Source organism: Aphelocoma coerulescens, assembly GCF_041296385.1.
Source record: "Aphelocoma coerulescens isolate FSJ_1873_10779 chromosome W unlocalized genomic scaffold, UR_Acoe_1.0 ChrW_unloc_scaf_1, whole genome shotgun sequence".
In the NCBI taxonomy this organism is placed as follows: Eukaryota; Metazoa; Chordata; class Aves; order Passeriformes; family Corvidae; genus Aphelocoma; species Aphelocoma coerulescens.
In genome coordinates, this window is record NW_027184080.1 from 1605928 (window position 1) to 1621080 (window position 15153).

Here is a 15153-nt window from a genome sequence, read left to right on the forward strand (position 1 = left end):
TACTACCAATGCATACTCTGTACTGTACAGTAAATCATACAATAACTATGAATGTTGGTATCCTGGTTTGCTTTCTTTCAGAAAGGTTCAGCCACTTTCAAAATAACAAAAATGCCTTCACAAAGACAAGGGAAGAGAGCTAAAGAATGCATGTCTTCAGTATATGTGGTATTTGCAAAGAGAAAACCAAATTAATCTGTATCTAATGAAGGGCTTTTATTGATTTGAAGCAAATTTGCATCGCTAACAGATTTAAAACTCTCCAGTTGAAAGCACACCAAAGATCAAATCCATAAAGGGCTTTTTGGTCTGTTTTAACTTAGAACTGAATCATACTGACCAATTGAAATTATCTGAGATAACTAATGAAAGGGCAGTAAATCAATGAAAATACTTCCCAAATTGTTTCCAATATATGCATCTGCATCTACCTTTGAGTGTTCCGTTTTCTGAAAAATAGACCTTTTCCTTAGAAATTAAAATTACTAAAGAGCTTCTTCCAAACCAAAATACCAAAACCCAGAAGAAACACAAAGTGAGTTAGCTCCTTTCATAACACTGATCTCTATATCACGTTTCAATTTAACAAAAATACTATAACTTTTTCCTCCTTTACTGCTCATTAACTTTTATGTTTACAGCAAACTGACCTTCTCGGAGAAGGAGTTTGTGAAGACTTTTTTTTTGTTGTTTTAGGAGACTTGGAGAGACTTCTACTCTTCCTTTTACGCCTTTCTCTGGAGGACCAAGAAATTCAAGATCACCAAAGAAGAAAAATAATAAACTTAGCAACTGGATAAAACCAGAAAGCTCTTAAAATGATCTGACACAACTAAGTAAATATCCCTGAATTTAACATTATCTATGACCAATAATATATGAACCATACAAACAAACAAACAAAAATTCATGTTTCAGTTTGATGTGAGAGAATGGAAGTGAGAAGTAGGAAAAAAAAGTTGTGCCCTTCCTTTCAGATTTTAGTTTTATGCTTATCCTCACATGCTTGTACTTATATGTGATAACAATGGAAACACACTGAATTCACTAATCCTGTACTAAGTTTCTTCAGTCAGTAAAATAATAGAGTTGAATGAAAAGCCACATTAAGACAAAAGGCATAAATTTGTGCTCAAGTTATAAACTTCAAAAATTCACATTGCAAGCTTAAGATCACTGGAATTCCAGTTCAGCATGACTGAAATTTAATTCCTGAATACATAAACTAGCATTTATATTGGTTTAGTAGCAAGCAGTGCAAAATTAATCTCAAGCTGTTGTCAAAATCAAAATGAAAAAGTTAATATCTATTGTTTTCCTATCAGTCCATGCTCAGCAAACCTATGCATCATTCTACAACACACTGAAGAGCTCTTAGTATTTTACAAAACAGCTGTTTTATACAGATGTATGAAATTTGATGAAGTTGCTGTTATGGAGTCTGATCTCGAATAGAACAGAACATTAAATAACTGGTTGCAAACATACCAAAGCACATGATAAAATAAAGTAAAAATTGAGCAAGTAAAAGCTTCATTCAACATAAACATACGACCTATCTATCAAAGATGACTCTTTCCTATCACCTCTTCATAGGGCAGGAAAAGCAGACAGGAAGAACCATCAAAGACAACAGGGAAGTTAAAAACTAATTGTCAGGGCATTTTAAGATACAACACAAAAGTTACACTTATGTGTACCAGCTTTTTCAATTCACACTGATTTTCTTTAATATTTAGGAAGGCCAAGAAAACAACAGTTACTAGATAAATTACAAAAGCATATATCAAGATATACCTAGTATCACTATTTGGATTCATACTCTTGACAGTATCTAGCTTGATCTCCTGATGCTGCACAGGACAAAAGTTCATAACTATTTTGTTCAGCAATCTCTTAAGTTTGGTTAAATTTTTGGTAAACAAAAATATAAAGTGGCCTCAAAATAATGGAAAGAACCCCCACAATCATTGATCAGCTGTTCACTGGTTAACATGCACATCATTTTGAACATCCTCACATTTATCATCAGATAATGGAAATTGGAAATTAATATATTGTTCCAACAGTGCTCCCACTTGGTCTACATTGAGTACATCCCCTTTATTTTGTTTTCCTGCATACATATCTGTGAGCAACCAAGTAAGTGCCCTAGTAATTGTGTTCCAACTATAAGCTGTTTATTCATTAAATCTAATTTTCAGTTTCTGCTTTTCATATTTCAAGTTGAAGAACTACAGCTGTGTCTGACACCATTCCTACCTCTATGTTACATTTGTCTATAAAAAGATTTTTGTGTGCCTGTTTTTATTCACACTTAAGGAACACTAATACAGCAAAATTTAAGGAAAAAGTTTGAAAACTTTGATACTGATTTTGTGACTAAATCATATACAGAACTAACATTCTTGTCTCAAAGGGAAAATTCCACAGGGTCATGACTGGAGCCAACTTCCTGTTGATTTAAATAAAGTTCACTAGAAATCACTCCAAGATTTGCCTTAGACCAACATCAGGTCTAGCAGTGCTAGAATTTTTTGAATTCTGAGACAGAAGCTTTGAGGCAGAGACATTTCACAACACCTGCCTCAAACTAGCAGTACTTGGAAGAATGGTGGTAGTGTGGACTAACTCCCCCTCTACTTCACTCTCATGAGTGTTGAGTAATACATTCTGTGCAGGTAGAGCTCAGTGTGCAGCTGCAGTGTGAGCTGCAGATTAAACTCTGGGTGGTGGGAAATAGCAGGACCCCTAGGAAGAAGCTGTGAACTGGCACTGACCTTTAGCACAACAAAGAGCACAGGGACCTGTAGCACCAGCCAGGTGACCGGACACTCAGACACACAGCAGGAGCTGAGGACTTGGCAGGAAGACCCCAGACTATTGTGCAGATAGACTGGAAGGATATAAAAGCCCAGGGATTCAGTTGTTTGGGGTCCCTCCTTGGAGGCACCAGCTTGAGCTGTTTCTGTTACTGCACCATGAATAAATTGTTTTAAGGAACCAGATGTCTGAGACTCTGCTACGGGAAACCTGGGGTTGAGCCAGTAATGAAACCGTGTGAGAGTGGGGTGTGTAAAAAACACAATAAACTTGTTTATCAACAACCTGGACAAAGGGATAGAATGGACCCTCAACAAGTTTGCTGATGATACAAAACTGGGGGTAGTGGCTGATACACCTGAAGGCTGTGTTGCCATTCAGCAGGACCTTTATAGGCTGGAGAGTTGGGTGGAGAGAAACCTAATGAGGTTCAACAAGGGCATGTGTAGGGTCCTGCACCTGGGGAGGAATAACCCCAAGGACCAGTACAGGCTGGGGATGACCTACTAGAGAGCAACTCTGTGGAGAAGGACCTGGAAGTCTTGGTGGATGACAAGTTGACCATGAGCCAAGCCTGCCCTCATGGCCAGAAAGGCCAATGGTATGCTGGGGTGCATTGGAAGTGTGGTCAGCAGGCTGAGGGACATGATCCTTCTGAGGCCACATCTGGAGTGCTGTGTCCAGTTCTGGGCTCCTCAGTACAAGAAAGACAAGGAGTTACTGGAGAGGGTCCAGTGGAAGGACACAAAGATGGTGGGGGGGGATCTGGAGCATCTCTCATGAGGAGACACTGTGGGAGCTGGGCCTGTTTAGTCTAGAGAAAAGAAGACTCAGAGAGGATATCTGTTACAGTGGGGATACTGCAACACGCCTATATCAAACCAGGAGTCCCGTGGAAAAGAAATATATACGGACGGATTCTTGCTAGATGTTTCAGAGATGTTTATTTCCCCAGCCGCATGGCCGGGCTCTGCCGAGGGACTCTGCTACAGTCACAGGACCCGAGCTGCTTTGCCCGCGCAGGGGAACACAAACCAACCAATGGGGAACGAGGCTGAGCAGGGGCAGGGAAACCCCGTGCCTCCCCTCAGGGCCCCTCTCCCAGGGCTACAGGGCGCGGGGGAGGGACCCCAACATCTCACCCGTTTTATTTTAATAAAAGGAGAATGAAGACAACTGGATAAACATAACAAGAACAGTTTCAAAACAAAACAAGCCACCCTCCTGAGTCTTTAAATGTCCAAACAGATTCTGTGGAACATCTTAGGGCTGACAGAAGGGAGACAGAACTCTCTGGACATGCCTGTGGGGAAACTGAGGCAGGAGAGGGTTCAATCTCTTCCCTCCCCCTTTTCATCCCCCCATCGGCATCGGAGAGGAATTGTAGGGGAAACAATTGGCAAAGGCAGGGTTTTGTGAGGGAAACCATGGATGAAAAAACGGATTGGGAATAAACTGGGGATAGGGTAAACTTAGGAAAGGGTTCATATTGGGTATAGGGTAAAAGGGGAAATTAGGCTGTGGGTAGGGAAATTGCTGGAATGGATATTGTTTATAATTTTGTGCATAACGGCTGCCTTTGACGGGAATACCTCCAGGCCCAGTAACATTCGCTGCTTGTAAACCCTTCTTTCCTTGCACTATATCAAATTGAACAACTTCCCCATCTCCTACACTTTGCAGGTAATTTTTAGGGTTATTCCTTTTAATGGCAGTTCTATGGATGAATAAATCTTCCCCTGTATCATCTCGTGTTATAAATCCATAGTTGTTTTTTACATTGTACCATTTCACAGTTCCTGTGACTTTCGTTGCTAGAACGTCTCCTATCACGTGCTTGCGTGTCTGTCGTGGGTGCCGGTCCCGCGTGGCCGCCGCCTCGCCGACTCCGACGTCTCGGTCAGGCCCCCGCGCCGCGGCCGCTCTGCGCTCTCTGCACGACGCTGCTCCGGTGCGTCTGGGCTCTGCACGGCCCCGCGCTGCCATCGCCGCTGGCTCCGTGGCCTGTGAGTGGTTCCGCTCCGCAAACTCCACGCTGCTTTGAGAGCGGCCCCGTTTCGGCTCGGCGCTGCGCTGCGCGGCTTCTCGTGTCGCTGTGGAAACCGCCGCTTCTCCCTGCATAGGGGTCTCCGAGACGTATGCACAGAGCGGGCTTCCACGCTGACCTCCGGTTCCTGGCTGCTCGTGGCCCACGGCACCCATGGCGCCTGCGGCGTTGCTTCCTCACTCGCGGCCGCGTGGCCGGGGACCCCGAGACAGGGATGGGGTCCGCGGTAAGGCGCGCGCTCCCGAGGGGGCCGGGCGCATCCAGCGCAGGCACCTCCATCGGCACAGCTGCAGTCATGCGCTCCCAGGATGGCGGCCGCGCGGTCTCGGCCACGGGAGAAGTATGATCTTCTGCTTTAGGGGTAATGGGACCATACAAATGCTCCTCAAGAGCGTCAGTGATTATAAAGGATCCACGGACAGCTTCTATCGCTCGTCCATCCCTTAGCTTATCGCAGATCTCGTTCCAGAAACACTCCTGATGATATCCAGAAGGTTTGATATCAAAAAGTAAGTCTCGGGAAATATAGGGGAACTCTTTGAAAAGCCACATAAAGAAGTGTTCAAGATCTCCCGGTTCAAATACTTTTTTGTTTTGTTGTTCAAGGATTCCTTTTACTTCTAGATACATTTTTTTCTGTGGCTCAGAGAGCCCCATTTCCCACGATTCTTCCATAGTCCAGATATGCAATAGCAAAACAAAACCAAGAAGAGGAATCCAAAGTTTCCAGGGTTTACTCACACAAATCAGTCGCGGGGATCGTTCTGCTCGCAATCTTCCACCATATGTTACAGTGGGGATACTGCAACACGCATATATCAAACCAGGAGTCCCGTGGAAAAGAAATATATACGGACGGATTCTTGCTAGATGTTTCAGAGATGTTTATTTCCCCAGCCGCATGGCTGGGCTCTGCCGAGGGACTCTGCTACAGTCACAGGACCCGAGCTGCTTTGCCCGCGCAGGGGAACACAAACCAACCAATGGGGAACGAGGCTGAGCAGGGGCAGGGAAACCCCGTGCCTCCCCTCAGGGCCCCTCTCCCAGGGCTACAGGGCGCGGGGGAGGGACCCCAACAGATATCATCACTATATATAAATATCTCAAAGGTAGGTGCCAAGAGAATGGTGCCAGACTCTTTTCAGTGATGCCCAGTGACAGAACCAGGAGCAATGGCCATAAACTAAAACACAAGAAGTTCCATCTCAACATGAGGAAAACCTTCTTTATGTTGAGGGTGGCAGAGCACTGGAACAGGTTGCCCAGGTAGGTTGTGGATTCTCCCTCTCTGGAGACATTCAAAACTCAACTGGGCATATTTCTGTGTAACCTGCTCTAGGTGACCCTGTGTTCCAGTGCAGTCTAGATCAATCCATGGCAGATTGTGGGGCTCTGTTTCCACCCCTGGGGCAGTCTGTTCCAGGTGTATTGGATGCCCCTCCAAGTGAAAGCAAACTGTGGCCTGCACTCTGCTGCCAAAGGGATTGAGAAAAATGCATTAATCATATCAATTGTGGCACCATTTGGCTGCTTTTGATTCCAGCTCATATTGAAGTTCCAACATGTCTGGTATGGCAGCACTCAGAGATGGTGACTTCATTCAGATCACAATAGTCTACTGTCAGCCTCCATTCCCCATTAGACTTTCACACTGGCCATATGGGGCTGTTAAAGGATGAGTGGGTCCTGCTGATCACTCCTTGGCTCTCCAGTCAACGAATTAGTTCATGGACAGGAGTTACAGAGTCTCGGTTGGTGTGATATTGCCGCCGATGCACTGTCCTGGTGGCAATTGGTACTTGCTGATCTTCAACCTGCAGCAAGCCTACAAGGAAGGGATCTTCTGAGAGGCCATGGAGGGTAGATAACTGTTTGATCTTTTCTGTACTCACTGTAGCTACACCAAAAGATCATCGATACCCCTTTGGATCCTTGAAATACTGTCTCCTGAGGTAGTTGATGCCAAAGATACAAGGTGCCTTTGGGCTAGTCACAATGGGGTGCTTTTCCCATTTGTCCCCTGTTAAACTCACCTCAGCCTCTAATAAAGACAACTCCTGACCTCCCCCTGTCACTCCAGAGATGCAGATGGATTCTGCACTCCTGTGCCTTGATGGCATCAGTGTATAGTATGCACTGGTATCTACTAAAGCTTAATACTTCTGAGGTTCTGATGTGCCAGGCCATCGAATACACACAGTCCAGTATACCTGGTCATCCCTTTCCTCCTCCTGGCTGAAGGCAGGGACCCTTTATTCCTGTTCCTGGTCAGAGTATTCACTGTCTGACCTTTGCGATGCCAGATCAGAAGTTCCCTCACCAGGGTTGAAGGAAATTATTTCAGTTTTTTTATGTCTGGGAGATTGCTGATCGCCTTCTTGTCTCTGTGGCAACTACACTGACAGTCTTCTTGGGTGACCCCTTCTTAACAGCTCTCTTCCCTCTCAGTTCCTGGACACAGGCTTTCAACTTAAAGGTGGGTTCACTGTCCTGCTTCCTCATGTCCCCCCCGCCTGGTCATGCAGAAAGAACCAGAGTTTGTTACATAGCCTGTGCTTGGGGCTTCCCTCTGACTGGGGCAGGAGAGGACTGATCTCTTGGGCTGCCCCTAAAAGCAGGGGTGCTGGCTTGTAGGGATGAGGAAGTACCCAGAGTCTCTTCTACATTTCAGAGACAGGAGGATGCCATCTCTACAGTTGATGTATCCATTTGTGGATAATACAATGATACCAAGCTGCTGGAATATGATGCAGGGGTGCTTTGAACCACCTTCCTCCACATGGCCATTGTGCAAGGGACATCCTCTGGATGTTTAGGGACTTTGTCATTCTTTAGATCATTATAGACGATTTCCAGCACTGCTACTTCTCTCAAGTACTAGATACCTTCATCTGCAGCGGTCCACTTCCCTGGGGAGTTCATAAGATCTTCCTTAAATGGATATCTTGCCCTTATGCTTGAGAGAAGCCATTTCCAAAGGCTGCAAATTGCTACTTCCTTTCCAATTCCTCTTAATTTCCTGATCTTTAGCAAGGGATCCCAGCTGTTGGGCTTCATAACCTTCTAACTACTGACTGTTGGCCCCGTTATCCCAGCATCAAAGCAGCCAGGCAGAAATCCGCTCACCTTGCTGGTGGCTGTAATCTTTTCGCAAGTCTCAAAGTTCTGATGAGGTCAGGGACCAAGTAACTTCGGTTCCCCGTTTGATTTGCCTCACTCCTTTCAATTTCTTTGTTGAAGGGCCTGCCTCTTGATCTAATCCCTCCTTTCCTACTGTTATTTTCTCTTCTTCTTCCTCCTTTACTAATCAGTGGTATGGGCCTGCCACTTGCCTTGTCCATTTTTTGTTTTCACTACTGGGGCAATTACTGTAGTTGCTGTGGTTTGAGTCCCTGTCTCAGCTATAGTGTCCTCAAATGCAGTTTGGATTCCTGCCTCAACTACAGTCCTGGGAGAGTATTGAACAGTGGCTCGGTAGGCACAGGCCAGGCCCCAATACGGAGCAAGAAGCTGCTGGTTTTAGTGGGAGTAAACAAGGCACCCTTCTATCAGTTGACAGGTCAGTTTATTAGGGTTGTTTACCTGTTTGGGTGTAAAGTCCCAGGCAATGGGAGGTGATAACTACCCTATTCCACTCACCCTGCCACCCAGGAACTGGATGCCTCAGAGCAGATTTCAATAGCTCCTCACCTAAAGGTTTTCTCTTACACCAGGATGATGACAGATTCCATGAATTCCATAGCATACCAACAGTATTAGCTAATATTATTAATAGTATTAAACAGCTTACATAAGGATGAGCAAAGACCATGGAAGTCTGCAGTATAAAATCATTCACATCCACCCTGGGCAAGGAGAAGGAGCTGTATTCACTCATCGTCATTGTTTGTCTTAACATGTTCCCAAACGCAGCAAAACAAAGAGATAAGCAGTGCAGCTGACAAACACCATGTCCCTCATAAGAGCTTGATACTTGATAACTACTATTTACCATTTACTATAGCATGCAATATATATATGTATAACTGCCTTTATCTTATCTCACATTTGGGTGCCAAAAGGACTGTAGTGGTTTAATCTTGGCTAGGTGCCAGGTGCCCAGTAAGCTGCTCTATCACTCCCCAGTGGGACAGGAGAGAATAAGATGGAAAACAACTAGTAGGTTGAGATAAGGCAGCTTACTAAAGCAAAGGAAAAAAGCAAGTGAAAATTTGCGTGTGCATAAGGGAAAAGTTAATCTCTACTTCCCATCAGCGAGCGATGTTCAGACACTTCCCAGGAAGCAGGGCTTCAGCACGAATAGTGGTTGCTCCAGAAGGCAAACATTGTAGAATAATGAATGCCCCCCGTTCCTCCTCTCTCCCTTAGCTTTTATATCTGAGCTGATGTCATATGGTATGGAATATCCCTTTGGTTAATTTGGGTCAGCTGGCCTAGTTGTGTCTCCTCCCAGGATCTTGCCCACTCCCAGCTCCTTGATGGGGGGAAGGAATGTTAGAGGAACAGCGCTGCTCAGCAGTAGCCAAAACACTGGTGTGTTATCAACACCCTTCCAGCTACCAATGCTAAGCACATCACTGTGAGGGCTGCTAAGGAAAAATGAACTCTATCTCAGTCAGATCCAATATACACTGCTTTGGCAGGAGGGTTGGACTAGATGATCTCCAGAGAGCCCTTCCAACCCTAACGAGTCTGATTTTGTGTAGGGAGTCAAGCGGGGCATCCACGAGCATTTGTTATATTAGGTACAGAGCCACTGGTCACAATGTTGCTTGGTCTGTTCACATGGTTGTGGTACCTTGGCTGTGGAAAGACTGTCCAAGACAGCAGACAGATTTGAAAGACTCGAGAGAGTTAATGTCCCATGCCCCACCAGTATGGACCAGAGTCTGCTATTGGGAGCAAGTGCCCCCCTGCTCGAGAGAGAGGGTACACACCACGAGGTAACCTGTGGTTTTACCTGTGTGACCACGGAGAGGACATGAGTAAATGGGATGGAAAACCCACCTCTGCCCTAGCAGCATGGGTACATGAGTTGAGAGGAAGGGCAACCACCGCAGGAAATTCTTCAAGGATAAATGCCGCTCCAGTTTCCAGTGAGCAAGTCCTCAGACAGAATAGAAGGGATGATGTTACTTCTGATACTCTTGAAGGGACCTCCATGTCATATTTACCAGAAGTGAGCAATGAGTACTATGATCAGAACTAGAGGGGCCCTGCCTCCAGCCAGGTGGAGGAAAGGGACAATTGGATCTATCAGACTGTGAGGATCCGATGGCCTGGCACATCAGACCCACAAGAGTATAAGGCATTAGTTGACATTGGTGCACAATGTACCCTGATGCCATCAAAATATTTAGGGGCAGAATCCATCTCTGTTACTGGGGTGACAGGAGGATCCCAACAGCTTACTGTACTGGAAGCTGAAGTGAGCCTGACCCAGAGCAAATGGCAAAAACACCCCACTGTGACTGGTCCAGAGGCCCCATGCATCCTTCACACAGATTACCTGAGGAGAGAGTATTTCAAGGACCCAAAAGGGCATCATTGTGATTTTGGGATAGCTGCTGTGGAGACAGTGGAAATTAAACAGCTGAATACCTTGCCTGGTCTCTTATAGGACCCTTCTGCTGTGGAACTGATGAGGGTTGAAGAACAACAAGTACCAATTGCTACCGCAACAGTGCACCGTCAGCAATACTGCACTAACTGGGACTCCATGGCCCCCATCCGTGAGATGATTCATGAACTGGAGAGCAAGGGAGTGGTCAGCAAGACTCACTCACCCTTTAATAGCCCTCTATGGCCAGTGCATAAGTCCAATGGAGAGTGAAGACTGACAGTAGGCTATTGTGGCCTGAATGAAGTCACACCACCACTGAGTGCTGCTGTGCCGGACATACTGGAACTTCAGTATGAACTGGAGTCCAAGGCAGCAAAGTGGTGCCACCATCAACATTACTAATGCATTTTTCTCCATTCCTTTAGTATCAGAGTGCAGGCCACAGTTTGCATTCACCTGGAAGGGTGTCCAGTACACCTGAAATCAACTGCCCGAGAGGTGGAAACAGCCCTTCCATTTGCCATGGACTGATCCAGACTGCACTGGAAAAGGGTGAGGCTTAGAACACTTGCAATACATTGTTGATATCATCATGTGGGGCAACACAGCAGAGGAAGTTTTTGAGAAAGGGGAGAAAATAATCCAAATCCTCCCAAAGTCCTGTTTTGCCATAAAGCAAAGTAAGGTCAAGGGACCTGCCCAGGAAATTCAGTTCCTAGGAGTAAAATGGCAAGATGGACATCATCAGACTCCAATGGATGTGGTCAAAAAAATAGCAGCGATGTCCCCATCAACCAGCAAGAAGGAAACACAGGCTTTCCTAGGCACTGTGGGTTTTTTGAGGATGCAGATTCCAGAATACGGTCAGATTGTAAGCCCTCTCTACCTTCTAAGAAGTTGGGTGCTGAACAACAAGAAACTTTTGAACAAATTAAACAGGATATTGTTCATGCAGTAACCCTTGAGCCAGTCAAGACAGGACAAGATGTGAAAAATATGCTCTACACTGCATCTGAGGAGAATGATCTTTCCTGGAGTCTCTAGGAAAAAGTACCCTAGAAGACTCGAGGATGACTCCTGGGGTTCTGGAGTCAAGGACACAAAGGATCCAAGGCCTGTTACACCCCAACTGAAAAAGATACTGGCAGCTTATAAGGGGGTTGGAGCTGCTTCAGAAGTGATTGGCACTGAAGCTCAGCTCCTCTTGGCACCCTGACTGCCACTGTTAGTCTGGATGCTCAAAGGGAAAGTCCCTGCAACACATCATGCCATTGATGCTACCTGGAATAAGTGGATTGCTCTGATCACACAGCAAGCTCGAATAGGAAACCCCAATCACCCAGGGATCTTGGAAGTCATAATGAACTGGCCCAAAGGTGAAAATTTTGGACTATCATCATAAGAGGAGGAGAAGGTAAAACATGCAGAGGAGGCCCCACCATATAATCAGCTACCAGAAAATGAAAAGCAATACACTCTCTTTTAATGACAGTTCCTGCCCTATTGCAGGGATACATTGAAAATGGAAAGCTGCCATATGGAGTCCTACGCATCGAGTTGTAGAAGCTATTGAGGGACAAGGTGGATCAAGTCAGGTTGCAGACCTGAAAGACATCCAGCTGGCTTTAGATATCACTAAATAAGAGAAATGGCCAGCACTCTACCTCTGCACTGACCTGTGGATGGTAGGAAATGTTCTGTGGGGATGGCTGGACCAATGGAAAAAGACCAATTGTCACTGCAGAGGTAAACCCATCTGGGCTGCAGAAGTGTGGCAAGACATTGCTGCCCGGGTAGAGAGTTGGCTGTAAAAGTACATCATGTAGATGCACACTCACCCAAAAGTCAGGCTACGGAAGAACATTGCAACAATGGACAGGTGGATTGGGTTTCAAAAGATTAAAGCATCTCAGGTGGATCTGGACTGGCAGCATAAGGGCGAATTATTTCTGGCTCAGTGGGCCCATGACACCTCAGGTCATCAGGGAAGAGATAAAACATACAGATGAGCTCATGACTGAGGGGTGGGCTTAACCATGGACACTATCTCCCAGGTTATCCATAACTGTGAAACGTGCTGTGATCAAGCAGGCCAAGCAGGTAAAGCCCCTGGTGGACAATGGTCAAAATATAAATATGGGGAAGCCTGGCAGATTGATTATATCACACTCCCACAGACCTATCAAGGCAAGCACTACGTGCTTACAGTGGTGGAAACAACCACTGGATGGCTGGAGATGTACTCTGTGCCTTACGCCAATGCCTGGAACACCATCTTGGACCTTGAAAAGCAAGTCCTGTGGTGACATGGCACCTCAGAAAGAATTGAGTCAGATGATGGAACTCATTTCAAAAATAGCCTCATAGACACCTTGGCCAGAGAGTATGGTATTGAGTGGGTGTATCATACTCCCTATCATGTACCAGCCTCTGGGAAAATTGAACGGTACAATGGACTGTTAAAAACTACATTGAAAACAATTGGTGGTGGGACCTTCAAACATTGGGATCTACATCTAGCGAAGGCCACCTGGTTAATTAACACCCGAGTGTGGCAGGGCATATCACCCCTCTCCCACCACAGATAGAAGAGATAACCCAGGCGGGCAAGGCCCAGCGGGTATTGTCTCCTGGCGCCAAAAGGTCTGCTAGTTTAACAGATGTGGGAAGAGATAAACAAACATAGGCAACCAAAAAGCCTGTTTTTACACTATAAAAGTACTACAGTTTATCACAGAGGCAGAAGTCTCTTACACACTCCTTGGAAATGTGCGAGGAGATTTCTTCCCTCAAGTCCGGATGCGAGCTTTTGAGGTCACTTTGCTGGGAATTGAGAGAGAGGATTTTTCAATGTGTACTCCATCAAGATTGGATGGTAAGAAACATTGAATCCTAAGTTATACTATTTCTTAGCTAGCTGTAAATTAATGGTACCTTTAACCCCGCATGTATAATACTAGTATTGCCTTTTGTCTTATCCCTGTGTAGTAAATAGTCTGTTTTAAGTCTTATGTCTGTTAGTTTTGTGTCTATTAAAAAATAATTCATTTTATAATAGACCAAATCAGCCATTATTAAAGAACTTGCAAATAAGAGTGGATCTTGGGGTGCTGGCCACCTCAATAACACAACTGCCTGCTGCCAGAGGCCTGGGCAAAGGCAAGAGCTGATTTAAACCTACATCATCCATTCATAACACCAAGGCTCTACCAATCAAGCTGGCCCTGCCCAATCAAAACCTCCACATACTGTAGAAGGGGTTAAAGTCCCCGTGGTGCATATGAGGAATGCGTTAGAGAAGACAGTTTGGATTAGTCCTGCCTCAAGCAAAGGCAAACCCATCCATGGGATTGTTTTTGCTCAAGGATCTGGGTGTACCTTGTGGGTAATGCAGAGGGATGGAGAAACACAATGTGTACCTCAAGGGGATTTGATTTTTGGGTGAGAAGAGTTGAATTGTATAATACTGGTTGCTGAATGACACTTCCACTGTATGCCATAACTACCATGGACAATGAGGATGGACTGCTCCTGATACACCATTCGTGAGCTCCTGATGCAACTTGAAATCAGCCAACAGCACACCAGCTCTCCTGTCCTGGAAGACATCTAGGATGGATAGAAGCCACAGTCATGGACTAAACAAACTCAACAGACATCTTGGAGGGAAGACCATTGACTATGGAAATGATATTCGTGCTTGTGTATATTTATATATATATATATGTATATAGTTGGAAGGTGTAGGATTTGGGCATGAGTATATGGTATAGATTAGGGGTGGATAATGTCCTGGTTCCAGCCAGGATGGGGTTAATTTTTGCAGTAGCCAGGAGGGGCAGTTAGTCTATACCACCTCATTGCCAGGGGCAGGGGAAGGGGGTCTCTTTCTGTTGGGGTATCATGGCAGAGGTTCCTCTATTAGGGGGCTCCATGGTGAGTAATCTCGAGTGAATCATTCGCTTCTTTCTTGTACACTGCTATTAGTATTGTTGCTGTCATAAAGTCACCCCAAGATAAGTTTTCTTATCTCATTGCTGCTTCCAGTAAACTGTTCTTATCTCAATGCATGATCTTTGCCTTTTGTGCCTTCAGTTCCCCTCTCCAGCCTACTGCAGGAGGGAGGGGGAGGGAGGAGTGAGCAAGTGGCATGTGGTTTGGAGTGTTTCAGTGGAAACACTAAATTGAGAAATACCATTCCTAAACCATGACAGAGGGGACACAACTAGGACAGCTAACCCAAATTGACCAAAGGGATATTCCATATCATATGATGTCAGCTCAGATACAAAAGCTAAGAAAATGGGGAAGAAGGGGGAACATTCCTTTTTTACAATGTTTGCCTTTGTGGAAAGATGGCTGGGGATAAAATTAGAGGAAACGGAGAAGTTATATTCACATCCTGACAGAAGTTATAAACAGTATGGAAATTATATGTTAAAATACAGTTGCCACTCCCTGGATAGAATTCGGTTGGCATGCTTGAGACCTATTCTACGATAGTTCCCCACACCCACAATCTGCAACCATAGCACCTGCTAAAGGGGATGGAATGGGTAGAACAGAGTGGAGACACTGCAGCCAGGCTCTGTTGAAATCCTTACAGGAAGGGGAACTCAATAGTACTTTGCAGCTGATAAACTGCATAGCACCTGTCAACCAGGGAGACAGGAGAAGATGTCCTGTTGCTAAGCCATCAACTGTGTTGAAATTGCTCTCC

General features: G+C 45.3%; 1 protein-coding gene across 2 annotated transcripts in view; it reads right to left on the reverse strand.

Moving 5' to 3' along the window:
* Positions 1–15153, reverse strand: part of LOC138102762 (splicing regulatory glutamine/lysine-rich protein 1-like) — a 100601-nt gene that overhangs the window by 7775 nt on the left and 77673 nt on the right. The window contains exon 10 of one of the 2 annotated variants that reach the window (XM_069000511.1): positions 651–737. The exons of the other annotated variant lie outside the window; for it this stretch is intronic. Coding sequence (XP_068856612.1) covers positions 651–737 — 87 coding nt within the window. The remainder of the gene's footprint in view (positions 1–650; positions 738–15153) is intronic. 2 annotated transcript variants of the gene reach the window in all.